The sequence below is a fragment of the Pipistrellus kuhlii genome, unplaced genomic scaffold (genome assembly GCF_014108245.1).
Source record: "Pipistrellus kuhlii isolate mPipKuh1 unplaced genomic scaffold, mPipKuh1.p scaffold_m20_p_12, whole genome shotgun sequence".
NCBI lineage: Eukaryota > Metazoa > Chordata > Mammalia > Chiroptera > Vespertilionidae > Pipistrellus > Pipistrellus kuhlii.
The window spans coordinates 17,377,003-17,388,130 of record NW_023425427.1 but is presented as its reverse complement, the minus strand read 5'-3'; the positions used below and the strand labels follow the sequence as shown (position 1 = coordinate 17,388,130).

General features: G+C 54.2%; 1 protein-coding gene across 2 annotated transcripts in view; it reads right to left on the bottom strand.

Moving 5' to 3' along the window:
* Window positions 1–4,741: 4,741 nt before the first annotated feature.
* The window catches only part of TLN1 (talin 1), a 30,486-nt gene continuing 24,099 nt past the window's right edge, over window positions 4,742–11,128 (bottom strand). For both annotated transcript variants that reach the window (XM_036433354.2, XM_045580011.1), the window contains 12 exons: window positions 10,923–11,106; window positions 10,709–10,834; window positions 10,493–10,609; window positions 7,514–7,699; window positions 7,286–7,393; window positions 6,730–6,835; window positions 6,406–6,530; window positions 6,175–6,300; window positions 6,004–6,066; window positions 5,710–5,892; window positions 5,450–5,578; window positions 4,742–5,320 (listed from right to left, as the gene is read on the bottom strand). In XM_036433354.2, coding sequence (XP_036289247.1) covers window positions 5,195–5,320; window positions 5,450–5,578; window positions 5,710–5,892; window positions 6,004–6,066; window positions 6,175–6,300; window positions 6,406–6,530; window positions 6,730–6,835; window positions 7,286–7,393; window positions 7,514–7,699; window positions 10,493–10,609; window positions 10,709–10,834; window positions 10,923–11,106 — 1,579 coding nt within the window. In that variant the 3' untranslated portion in view covers window positions 4,742–5,194. The remainder of the gene's footprint in view (window positions 5,321–5,449; window positions 5,579–5,709; window positions 5,893–6,003; window positions 6,067–6,174; window positions 6,301–6,405; window positions 6,531–6,729; window positions 6,836–7,285; window positions 7,394–7,513; window positions 7,700–10,492; window positions 10,610–10,708; window positions 10,835–10,922; window positions 11,107–11,128) is intronic.

Here is an 11,128-nt window from a genome sequence, read left to right as displayed (position 1 = left end):
CCCGGCGCCCACCCCCTCGGGACCGCCCCCCGCGGCCCCGCCCGCCGCCCGCCTCCCTCCGCCGTCGGAAGGGAAGGGAAGGCCCCCGGACCGCCCGGTAAAGAAGCCTGCCCCGCGGAGGGAGGGGGGTAGGACAGCGGAGGGGAGGGAGGGGACCCTCGGCCGGGGGCTCGGCGGCCTCTGAGTGACAGCCCGGCGCGGCGGCAGCTGCGGCCGGGGCCCCGGGGCTATTTCGGGGCGTGAGCTCACGGCCAGCTGCCCGGCGCGGGGACCGGCGTGCCCCCCTCCGCCGCAGCAGCCGCCGGCCTTAATTTAGAAGTTTCCTGCAAATCCCCCCCGGATCGAATGTCTCTTGGCGGGGAGGAGGGGCTCCTCCAAGGCCCGGGTGCCTCAGTTTACCCCCGGCCCCAGAGACTGGGTTTGCGTGGCCGACCGACGTGGAGCCTCGCCGGGGACTTGGGGAAACTGAGGCAGGAGGGGAGCCCCGAGCCCTGGGCGCGGCCCGGGTTGCTGCCCCCGAGGGCGGGCTTGCCCTCTCTTGCCCTCGCTGACTCCCCCGTGCAGCCTCGGCCCCCGGAGCCGGGCCCCTCCTCTGCGCCGCCCCCACGTGCCCCGCATAGTTTCCACGCGGCTGCCGCCCGCGGACACGCCTCCCCCCGGGCCCTCCCCGCCCCGCCCCGCCCCGCCCCGCCCCGCCCCGCCTCGCTCCCGGCGGACTCTCCTCTCCCCCCCGGGGCCGAGTTCACGCCGAACTCGCTTTTCTGCCCTTTTTTGGGCCGTTTCCCCGCGGGGAGGCGGGGCCGGGCAGGGCGGGCAGCTGGGGCGTGGGGAGGAGGTGCGGAGCCGTCGGTGTCGGGAGCCGGGGGAGCCGGCCCCCTGCGGCCCCGGGGTCGGCGGTGGGACCGCGGGCGCGGGGCGGGGTCCGCCCCCTCCTGGGGATGGGAATGGGGATGGGGATTTTGGGGGGAAGGAAGTGGAGGGCCGCCTCCGAGTGGTGAGGGGGGCCGGGCCGAGGAGGCCTGGGGGAGCGCTTCGCCTCGCTCCCCAGGGGCCCAGGGCCGGGGGCCCGGCTTTGCCGGGGCGGGTGGGAACCGTGGGAACCCTGGGCCCGGCCGGGGCAGGGGCTGGGGGGGGGCGGGAGGAGGGAACGTAAATGTATTTCGGTCTGTTTAGCTGCTGCTGCTCCTCGCGGAGCAAGCCTGACCTCTTACTGCGAACTCCCTCCACCTCCCTGCTTTCCCAAACCCATGGAGGACGCCTCTGGGCCCGTTCTTCCCCAACCTCACCTCCAGCACCCAGGCTCGCACCTCATGCTGCATTCCTACTGAGCCTCTGTAGGCGCTGGAAATGGCCGTACTTTCCTTAAAGTCTCAACCTTCTATGCGTCCGGTTCCCTCTCCCTAACATGCGCTCCCCTTCGCCGGCCTTAAAGACTCAGGTGGATGTCTGCCCTGGGAAGCATCCCTGGCTACTTCCTCCTTCACGTCCTCCTGTAATGGGTGTCTGCTCCCGGTGCAGGCTCCTTGCTTCTCATCAAAGTCCCTCTTAGAACCTTCTCCTACCTGTCTGCCTCCTGCCCTGGCCTGTGAGTCCAGTTCTGGACCCCCCCCCCCCCCCCCCCCCCCCCATGCCTAGCAGAGCATCAGGCATAGAGTTGGCACTTGGTCAACATTTGCCAGGTGAATTTTTTATGCACTGGGTCCCAGATACCAAAAAAATACCAATATTATGTGGAATGGGCTTAGAACCCCTTACACCACATGTGTCAAACACAAGGCCCGCGGGCCAAATCCGTCCCGCCAGGCCTTGCAATGTGGCCCGCACCGCGCTGTCATCACTGCACTCCGCTGTGTTTCCATCACAATGACAGTTTATGACTGTTCAGTAAACCATTCGGCCCGCGATTTAGGCTGGATTTTAGATTTTGGCCCCTTCTCTGATTGAGTTCGACACCCCTACCTTACACTCTTAGAAATGGAGTGGCATTTGAAGATCCAAGAAGCTTTCGTTGAAGTCGGTTACATCTATCAATATTTTCCGTATTAAAATGGGAACTGAGAACGTTTTTAAACATTACTTCATAGAAATAAATCATGTTATCATGTTTCTCGTGAAAAATAACTATATTCACCTCCCCAGATTAGTGAGGATGGCAGTTATTTTACATTTTTGCAAATCAGTCTCTGGCTTAATAGAGGACAGCTGCATTCTCAGAATCTACTTGGCTTTCTGTCTGTTGCTATAGTTTGGCTTGTTTGAAGTACTGTATGTGAAGAAAATCTAGTCTCACTCAGAAACACAGTAGGAAAGAGAGTGATACACACACACACACACACACACACACACACATACACACACTGTGTTTCCCCGAAAATAAGACATCCCCTGAAAATAAGACCTAGCGCAACTTTGGGAGAAAAAATTAATATAAGACACTGTCTTATTTTCGGGGAAACAGGGTATATATATCAGGTAATTGTGGATATTCTTGCTCTCACACCAACACTTGACAAATGGTAGTTTCTCAAAGTTTAGGTGCGATGTGGAGCCTGAAACCATATCAATAGCCTTTTTTCCTATTTTACATTAAGGTCCATTGGTCTGTGTTGCACTTGGGAGGTTTTACCCAGGGACACTTTTGTAGCATCATGCATCAGTCATGTGGAAAATATTGATTCACCAAGCTATACAAATGTTCCAAATGTTGACACATTTATTTTTTAAATCATATTTCTGAATATCAGGAGTGGTTTCCATAGGAAAGTGTGTTTCAAGCTTTGGGATGTTGTGAAGCTCATGGTAGCAGATACAGGCTTTCAAAATTCTAATTTTTACTTGAAAGCTCCAGTTCTATCATTGGCACTAAATACTGTCAGGTTTTTCTCTGAATTGGCAGACTCACTTTGTTCCCCTGCTACCCAGGTCTGATAATCATGGTCAGTCATTCTTTCAAATCAGTGGGGAGTTCCATGAAAAAAAGCAGTTGGTTCAGCTCACAGATCAACAAACTAAGTGCTTTCCTCGATACTCTTGTGTCTAGCAGAAGCTCTCTGCCCACTTCCCAGTTCATCACAGAGAATATTGAAGACTTGTTACTCCAGGGATGATTAATAAAATTAATAAGGTCTCACGGCTTCATTAAGGACGGTCTTAAGTGAAACTAGCATTCACTTGTTAAGTTGCTAGTGCATGGTGGTGAGAATACAATGACGATTAGTACACTGTCTTGATTTGTGCTATGGCAGTTTACCCACTAAGGTTTTTACATCAGTACAAATGTTGACACTGAAAAAGGAAAATAATGTCTTAGTATTACTATGAAAATAATCTTGACCTTATGGATCCCTGAAAGGGCCTTGGGAACCCCTATGCCTGAAGACCACATTGTAAGAACTGCTGGCTTAATGGGTACTCCATTCACTCCCCAAGGCGTCACTAGTGAGAGTGCGTGATTGGGGACGTGGAAACATGACAGGGAAGTGGTAGCAGGAGTGAACAGCTGTCCTGGGCTCAGAGCTGGAGTTCCCGTCTAGATACCACTTGCTGGGAGGTTGGAAAAGGGATTTGAGCCCAAAGATCCTCAACTCACCATGCGAGGACATTGAATCTGGGCTTAGAGGGCCACAGCAGTGTGTCCTGGAGTTGCCAGTCCCCTGCGTCAGGGAGGTGATAATACATCTCTGTTTTCCAGTGCTTAGCACGGGCATGGCTTAGTAAATATTGAATGAATTAATCACAGGTGACAGGAGCAAGGGTAGGAAGTTGGCACCTTCCCTAATGGGCTGTCCTGGGGAGGACAAAGTGATTCTGTCTTCTTTATACCCACTCTAATGGGGTGGGAGAAGATGCCATGGCCTCAGGAAGGTGAGAGGGGCCCCGAGGAGCAGCAGATGAGTGGTGTTTGTGTTCTGTTTGGAAGGAGAAGAAAGGGAACATATTGGGCAACAGGGTTGGTTCAAGGATCATGCATGAGAACAGTGGCACTTCTACTGGACCTGCCAGATAGTCCAGGCAGTGCGGGCAGAGGGGGCGAAAGCAGAAGGAAGTGGAAGCAGCCACCTCTCACCTCCCTCCTCCCAGCCCACCTCCTCCACTGAACCTCCAGATCAGCAGGCAGCTGGGACAGGGCTACCAGCACGGGCCTGGCCACTAGGGGCGCTCTGCTCCGAACCAGACAGCCTCACGCCTGGGTCAGGCTTTTTCAGATCCTTTTCTCCTGGTGTTCTAACCTAGGCAGGAGGACAAGACCTCAGAGGGGCTAGAAGTGCCCAAGCCAGTCAACAGAACCTACCTAAGGCAGCCCTGTTGGAATTTTTTTGCTTGTTAAATGCCTCAACCCAATCTGTGACTATAATTCTCAGGCTCAGATACTTGTATTTTATAGGCTTATTATTTTTAGCTTTTGAAAATTCAGATTTGGCCAAGGCTGGATTTGCTCACATACTCCGAGCAGTTAAGAAGGATAGTGTCCCTGGTAGCCACGAAGCACAGTGGCAGCTGCTGTCCCCGCCACAGCAGACATAGACACTTGGGGAGGCATAGGCGCTGGCCAGTGAAATAGGGGACTTCTCAGGGACAGCTTCCCGACTAGGATGACTTTAGGGATCTGGGTGCAAGGAGGAGGCTGATCGCCAAAGTCTGTCCCACTCCCTTCCTGAGTCATATCAAGCTGGTGGCAGAACTCAATCCCATTCTCTTATCTCAATCCCAAACTCCCATCTCCTCATGAAGCCAGGCAGAGTCGCAGGCAGAATCACCTTTATTGGAGCATGACCTGTTTGAGGCTTCTGGCCCCACAGCCCCCATAGGTAGCTGGGGGTGCAAGGAGGAGGAGGACAGTATAAAAAAGGACGAGTAGAGCTGAGGCTATGGGGACTTGCCAGAAGCTGCTGGCAGGGTGGAACGGGCTGGGGCCCTGGCAGGTTCAGATTGAGGTACAGCAGCGTTAATAATACTCTTAGAGCGTTAATACTCTGGGGAGCGGCAGGCACTTGGGGGCCTTAGGGCACGAAGGCACTTGGAGTTGGGAGGGGACGGGGGATGTGCAGCAGGACCAGGCAGGGCCGGGCCTGGGGTTTGGCAGGCACTTTGGGGAGTGCTGGGGTTGGGCAGGCTGGGCCCGACAGCCCAGAAGGCTTTGGTAGTGGCAGGCACAGTCTCTGGGTTGGGTCTGCGTTAAATAGAAGCGGCTGCGTTAGTGCTCATCCCGAAGCTCTGAGGGCAGGAACTTGTACTGCTGCTGTCGGATCTGGGCCAGCTTCTTCCGCGCCTCTTCCAGCTCCCGTTCCTTCCGGAGCATCTCTTCCTGGGCAGCGATGATCTGAGGGGCGGAGATCAGGAACTCAGTTCAGCGGGTACGTGCCGCGGGGAACAGGGCAGCTGGGGCCAGCACGGGCCACGTGACTGCCCTGCGGACGGTGTCCCTCCGAGCGCCCGGGGCAGAGCTCACCTGGGCAATGCCCCCGACCATCTTCTCTTTCACCACCACCGTCTCGTTCTCCTGGTCCTCGAAGGCCGCTGCCTTCTGTGCTGCCTTCACCAGGTTGTCCGAGGCTCGCTTCACTGCATTGCCGGCAATCTGGGCGGCATGAGGTTGAGAATTCAGGGAGTGTTCCCCACCGAGAGGCCCTCCACAGAAAAGCACGTCTTGGGGGTGCAATTTGAAGCAGCACGGCCCAAGGTACAATGGGATGGGTTAGGGTTCCTCACCTGGAGCCGTTTCATTGCCTCCGAGTCCTGGTCAGCCTTGACCTTGCAGGCCACGAGGAGCTGGGCTGTGGAGGCGGCCACCTGCTTGGCTGACGAGATGAGCTTCTCCTGGCTGGCGTGGCCTTGTACGGCCGCATTGGCTGCCTCGCATAGGTTGTTGGTGGCTGCGGCCACCATCCGAGCCTAAAGGGAGGAGATAGGATCAAACTGTGCCTCTTGCCCTGGTCCACCCCTCTCTCTAGCCTTGTCAGGTCTCCCCAGCTCAGAGAGACCTAGCGGGTGTTGTACACTCACCGCAGAAATGAGGCCCTGGGACCACTGCCCATCATCCAGTGCGTTGGCGGGAATGGCGCCCACCTGTGGGGGAAGGAGGAGAGCCTGCTGAGACCTGTGCTCTCCATGCTTACAAGCCTCCCGTTACAAAGCTGCCGCCATCCCTACGCTTCCAGGTATCCGTGTACCTACCTTCCCTTGGGCTACCAGTTCCCTCTGGGCAGCTGACGCGGCCTTTACCAGGGCACTGGTGGCTGCTGCAATGGACTTGGCAGCTTCCAGTATCTGCTCCTCAAAGTTCAAGGACTCATCCGCCTCCTGCAATGGAGACAAAGGTTTCCGAGAGAGATGCAAAGTCAGAGGGGGCCGACGTGGGGACGTTATGGTGTCAGGAGGGTAGCAGAGGGAGGGAGCGGGACTGACCTTGGGTTTGGCCCGGGGCTTCAGCTGCTCCAGCTTCTTTGCTGCAGCCTCAATGGCGGCTGCAGCTCCCAGCAGCTCATTCTCAGCAATGACCGTGGGGTCCTCTGGGTCCACCCACTCCGTTCCTGGAGGGATGAAGGGGGTTGGAAGGGGCTAAGCCAGAGAAGGGAGGTCAGTGGCACAGGGCAACACGGTTAGCGTCGCCAGGCCCCTGGTACCTCTGGGGACTAGTGGCAGAAGCTAGTGCAGAGCAGTCCAACTGGGAAGCAAGGATCTCCCGTGACCAAGGTGTCCCTTTCCTCCCTGCCCCTGGTCACCCCTCACCTTTCATGGCCTCAGCAGCCTGAATGAGCTCAGTGACTGAACCAGCTACACGCTTGGAGTGTCCCGTCAGCTGCTGCTTCAGTTCTGGGCTTTGCTTCTGCAGGGTCTGGGGAAGAAAGGGACAGGGAGCAGAGAGCATCAGGTTTTAGCTTCTTCTCCGACCTAAAAACGGGGCAGACCATGGCCTCCCGACGCCATCCCTAAATCACTCCATACCTCAGCCCTCCAACACCACACAGCCTATGTCACTTACCGGCTGGCAAGGAGCAAGGAGAATGATGAAATGAGGAGAAAGAAGAGATGACGAAGGTAGAGGAGGAGGAAATCAGATGGGAACAAAGGAGATAAGGAGGAAAAAAAAAGAGGTGAGTGGGAGAACCAAAGATGCTAAGAATGATGGGGTCCCAGTGGGATGGAGGTTTGGAAATAAGAACAGGTTTGGGAAACAGGATGAGGGGGTGGGAGGAGGTGTGTTAGAGAGCTGGGTCTGAGACTTATGGCGAGAGGGCTGTGCACTCAGGAAGCTGGAGGGAGGAGAGGGAAACATCCTCCTTACCAGGAGCACATGGTCCAGCAGTTCCAGGTAGCCATTGGCACATTCCCGGCCGTAATGCAGGGCTCGGAGCCGCACATCAGGGGCCACTTCTGGGTGGTAAGCTGCTTCCTATACCACGGAGTAATATAGTAACTTTAGGATCCCAAAGAGCTTCAGGCCCCCCAAACCCCTGTAGTTTCTCCCCTACCATGCTCTGCCCTAAAGCTGTCTCACTGCCAGGGTTACTACCTTGCATGCCCGAAGCATATCTGCAATAGCACGGCGACTCAGATTGGCTGTGGCAATGACATCCTCCTGGCGACAGGAGTTGCCAGCAGCAACAGCTTTGGCTGTTGCCATGGTGATACCCTTGGTCATTCGGATGAAATCTTCTGGGGTAGAGGTCTTGGCAGGAGGCTCTGGGGAACAGAAGACCTGTTGGAACAGAAGAAGAAAAAAAACTTTACAGTGAGACTGTAACATACCACTTAGGTAATCTGGTTCATTCATCCCTGAGTTCACTCAACAAGCATCGCTGAGTATTTATTGTAGGTCAAGTCCTGGGGAGAAGTTCACACTTTCATAGCTAATATAATAGCAGGCAGCTGTCATCATTTCTGACTGGAATGATGGGGGGGGGGGTTTTGCTTGAAATTAAGGAAACAGCTTTTGAGGTGGGTTTTATTCCTAAACTACAGAGAAGCCTTGAAGGGGTGAGTGGTTGAGGGAGGGCAAGAAGGAACTGGGGTCTTAAGAGATACAGGTCCAGAGGTGTACAGAGCGTGCCAGCTCCTTCCCCCTCCTTCCTTCCCCCCACAGGCATGCATCTACTAAACTTTAAGGAACCCCATGAGGCTTACAACCAGAGCAGAAATGGGCAGTGGCAGTTTGTCCCAGGCAAACCCCTTGAACCTATCTCAAAGGCCCCCTTTTCTCTGACAAAAGAGTATTTTAGGCAAATGGTAGCATGTGAATACCCAGGATATCAAGCGGGACGGTATTCAGGCTTGTTCTAGACCAGCGGACCTCATGGACCACCAGTGGTCCTCAGATCACCACCGGTTGGCAACTGCTGGTCTAGACTATATAGATGGTGGAGAAAAGGGTGTTGGGGCCTTGAATATCAGACAAAAGAACTTAAATTTTACATAATATGTAAAAGTAATAAGAAATATTTTGATGTATGTGTCCCTCCAACAATTATTAAAGATCAGCTAGGTGGCAGATTCTGTGTGAGGTGCTAGGGATGCAATGGGGAAAAAGATAGACAAGGTCCTTATTATTGTGCAGCTTATATTCTAGTTCTGGATACAGATGAAAAAGTAAATAAGCAGAAATGCTAAAGACTGATTTTGGTTGTGAAGGAAAGGAGGTGGATGCTGTGATGAGAAATAAAAATGAGGTTCTGCCTGGCCAGTGTGGCTCAGCGGTTGAGCATTGACCTAAGAACCAGGAGGTCACAGTTCCATTTCTGGTGAGGGCTCATGTCCGGGTTGCCGGCTTGATCCCCAGTGTGGGGCCTGCAGGAGGCAGCCGCTTGACGCTTCTTTCTCATCACTGATGTTTCTATTTCTCTCTCCCTCTCCCTTCTCTGAAATCAATAAAAGCATATTTTTAAGAAATATGATTTAAAAACAAAACAAAAGAGGTCCTATTGCAGATAGATGATCAGGGAAGGCCTCTCTAAAGAGCAGACATTGAAGCTGAAGCCTGAAGGATTGAAGGGAGCCAAGTGTTCAAACAGCAGCAAGCACAAGGGCCTGGCGTGGAAGTGGGGTGCAGAACAGAAGAGAGGGGCAGGCTGGGCTCGGGGAAGTGAGCAGGAGCCGGGGGTGGCCATGGAGAGTAAGGAGCGAGAATCTGCCACAGAAGCAGGGAGGTGACTAAAGGCGTCAGTCACCTTTCGTAAAGTCACCTTTAGAAAAGTGACACGATAAATTTATATTTTAAAAGAGAGTTCTGACTGCTGTGCAGAGAAAATGAATGTGTGTGTGTGTGTGTGTGTGTGTGTGGAGGGGTGAGTAAAGAAGCAGGGCGATGAGATTGAGGCTATAGCATAAATATAACTAAGGACCAAAGTGATGATTTAAGCCTGAAAAAAATAAAATAAAATATAGCTAAGGACTGATGATGGTTTGGATGAGGTGGTGGTGGCAGAGATGAGGAAAAGAGACAATGAGATCTGGAGGGAGCATTAACAAGACTTGCTAACGGGCTTCGACGTGGGGAACAAGAGAAAAAGCATTAAAGCTGGGTTTCTGGCTTTAGGAACTAAGTTACTAACAGGTGACATTCCCTGAGATGGGAAGGACAAGGGAATCATCAGGTCTGGGAGGCAGAAAGGGAAACGTTTCCATTTGGACAACTCCAATTAGAGATGGAAACAGTATCAGAAGGATGAGTTCAGAAGTGAGAAAGGTGAGTAGGAGAGGTGAAACTGCCAGAGAATAAAGGCAGGGAGCTCCTGAGAACTGATTTGGCAGACCCAGTGAGGGAGGGCGAGTAGAAAGCCGAGTGAGTGCTGACTGGGACCGGAGAGGAAAGAACGGAGAAGGGTGGTTGGAAGGACTTGGCAATGGCCTGATATGGTGAGTAAGGCAGTGAAGTCAAAGATGACAGGAATCTTTATGCCCGGGAGGTTGTTACCACCATCATCAGGAAGGAAGTACCGGTAGCATGTCGGGAAGAAGAGCTGGCTGGAAGGCACTGCGTCCCAGGGCCAATGTCAAACAGGCCGTTGAACATAACTAACCTCAGAACTGAAAGTCAGCTTCTGAGAGAACAATAATGAAAGCGGCTGGATTTGCCAAGAACAGAGGAAGAAGGCTGTCTGTACAATGTGGGGATGGCCTCTTCGTTCGCTAGGTTGAAGGTGATGCAATGACGACTACAGAGGAGATGTCAGAGCGAGAGAAAAACTAGCGTCCCGAAAGCCAAAGGAAGGAAGGATTTTAAAGAGAGGCTCATTACCACACTCAGAGGCAGCAAACGGGCCACTGTGCCGGGAGGAAGTAGGGGGACGGCGGTGAGAGAAGACAGCTGTAAAATGCTGAGGAGCACAAAGGTGAGGAGGGGAAGCCCTGCGTGTAGCTCACTTGAGAAGTTTGGCGAGGAGCGAGGGGAACGTGTGTGACTGTTTACGTTTCTGTGAACACATGTGAGGTACAGCCTCAGTCTGGCACGATCCCTCTCCGACTCGAGGCCCTGCAGCCCCAGCCGCGTGCTCACCGCCAGTTCCTGCCGTATGTGCTCTGTGGTGGCCTCCAGGGCCCGGGTGCCTTTGGTCGCCTCATCTTCCACGGCTTTCACGGTCTTGAGCAGCGATGTCACATTGGTCACCATCACCTAGGGGTGGCAGAGGAGTGGGGAGGGGATCATTTGAAGGAACAGGAGGAAGCACTTTGATCCGTTCCCTCTCCTGAGGTTGTGCTCATTGTCTCCAACCTTGGCAGAGTTCTTGAGCTGCCACACAGCAGGGTCATCCCCGACTTTGCCGGCCGCAGCCTTTGTCGCACTGATGAGGTCTCCCAGGGCCTTGGCCACATCTTTCACTGCGTTGATCAGCACCACCTGCGGGGAGAACAGAGGCTCTGGTCTGTGGGAGGAAAAGGGGGAACGGGAATGAATCTGACCAGAATTAGGGGTGTTAGGTGAATACCTGGGTCTCAGGGTCCTCGGCTCCCAGGCTGGCTGCACCCAGCTTGACCACATCAGCGAGGCGGGTGATGGTGGACACAGAGGACTGGGCGGCCTGTGCCAGCTTCTCCTGGCTCCCGGCGGCATTCTGCACCAGGACCTTGGTGTCCTCCACCAGCATCTTTGCAGTCTTCAGAATGCCCTCCCTGAGGGAGGCCCAGGCCAGTC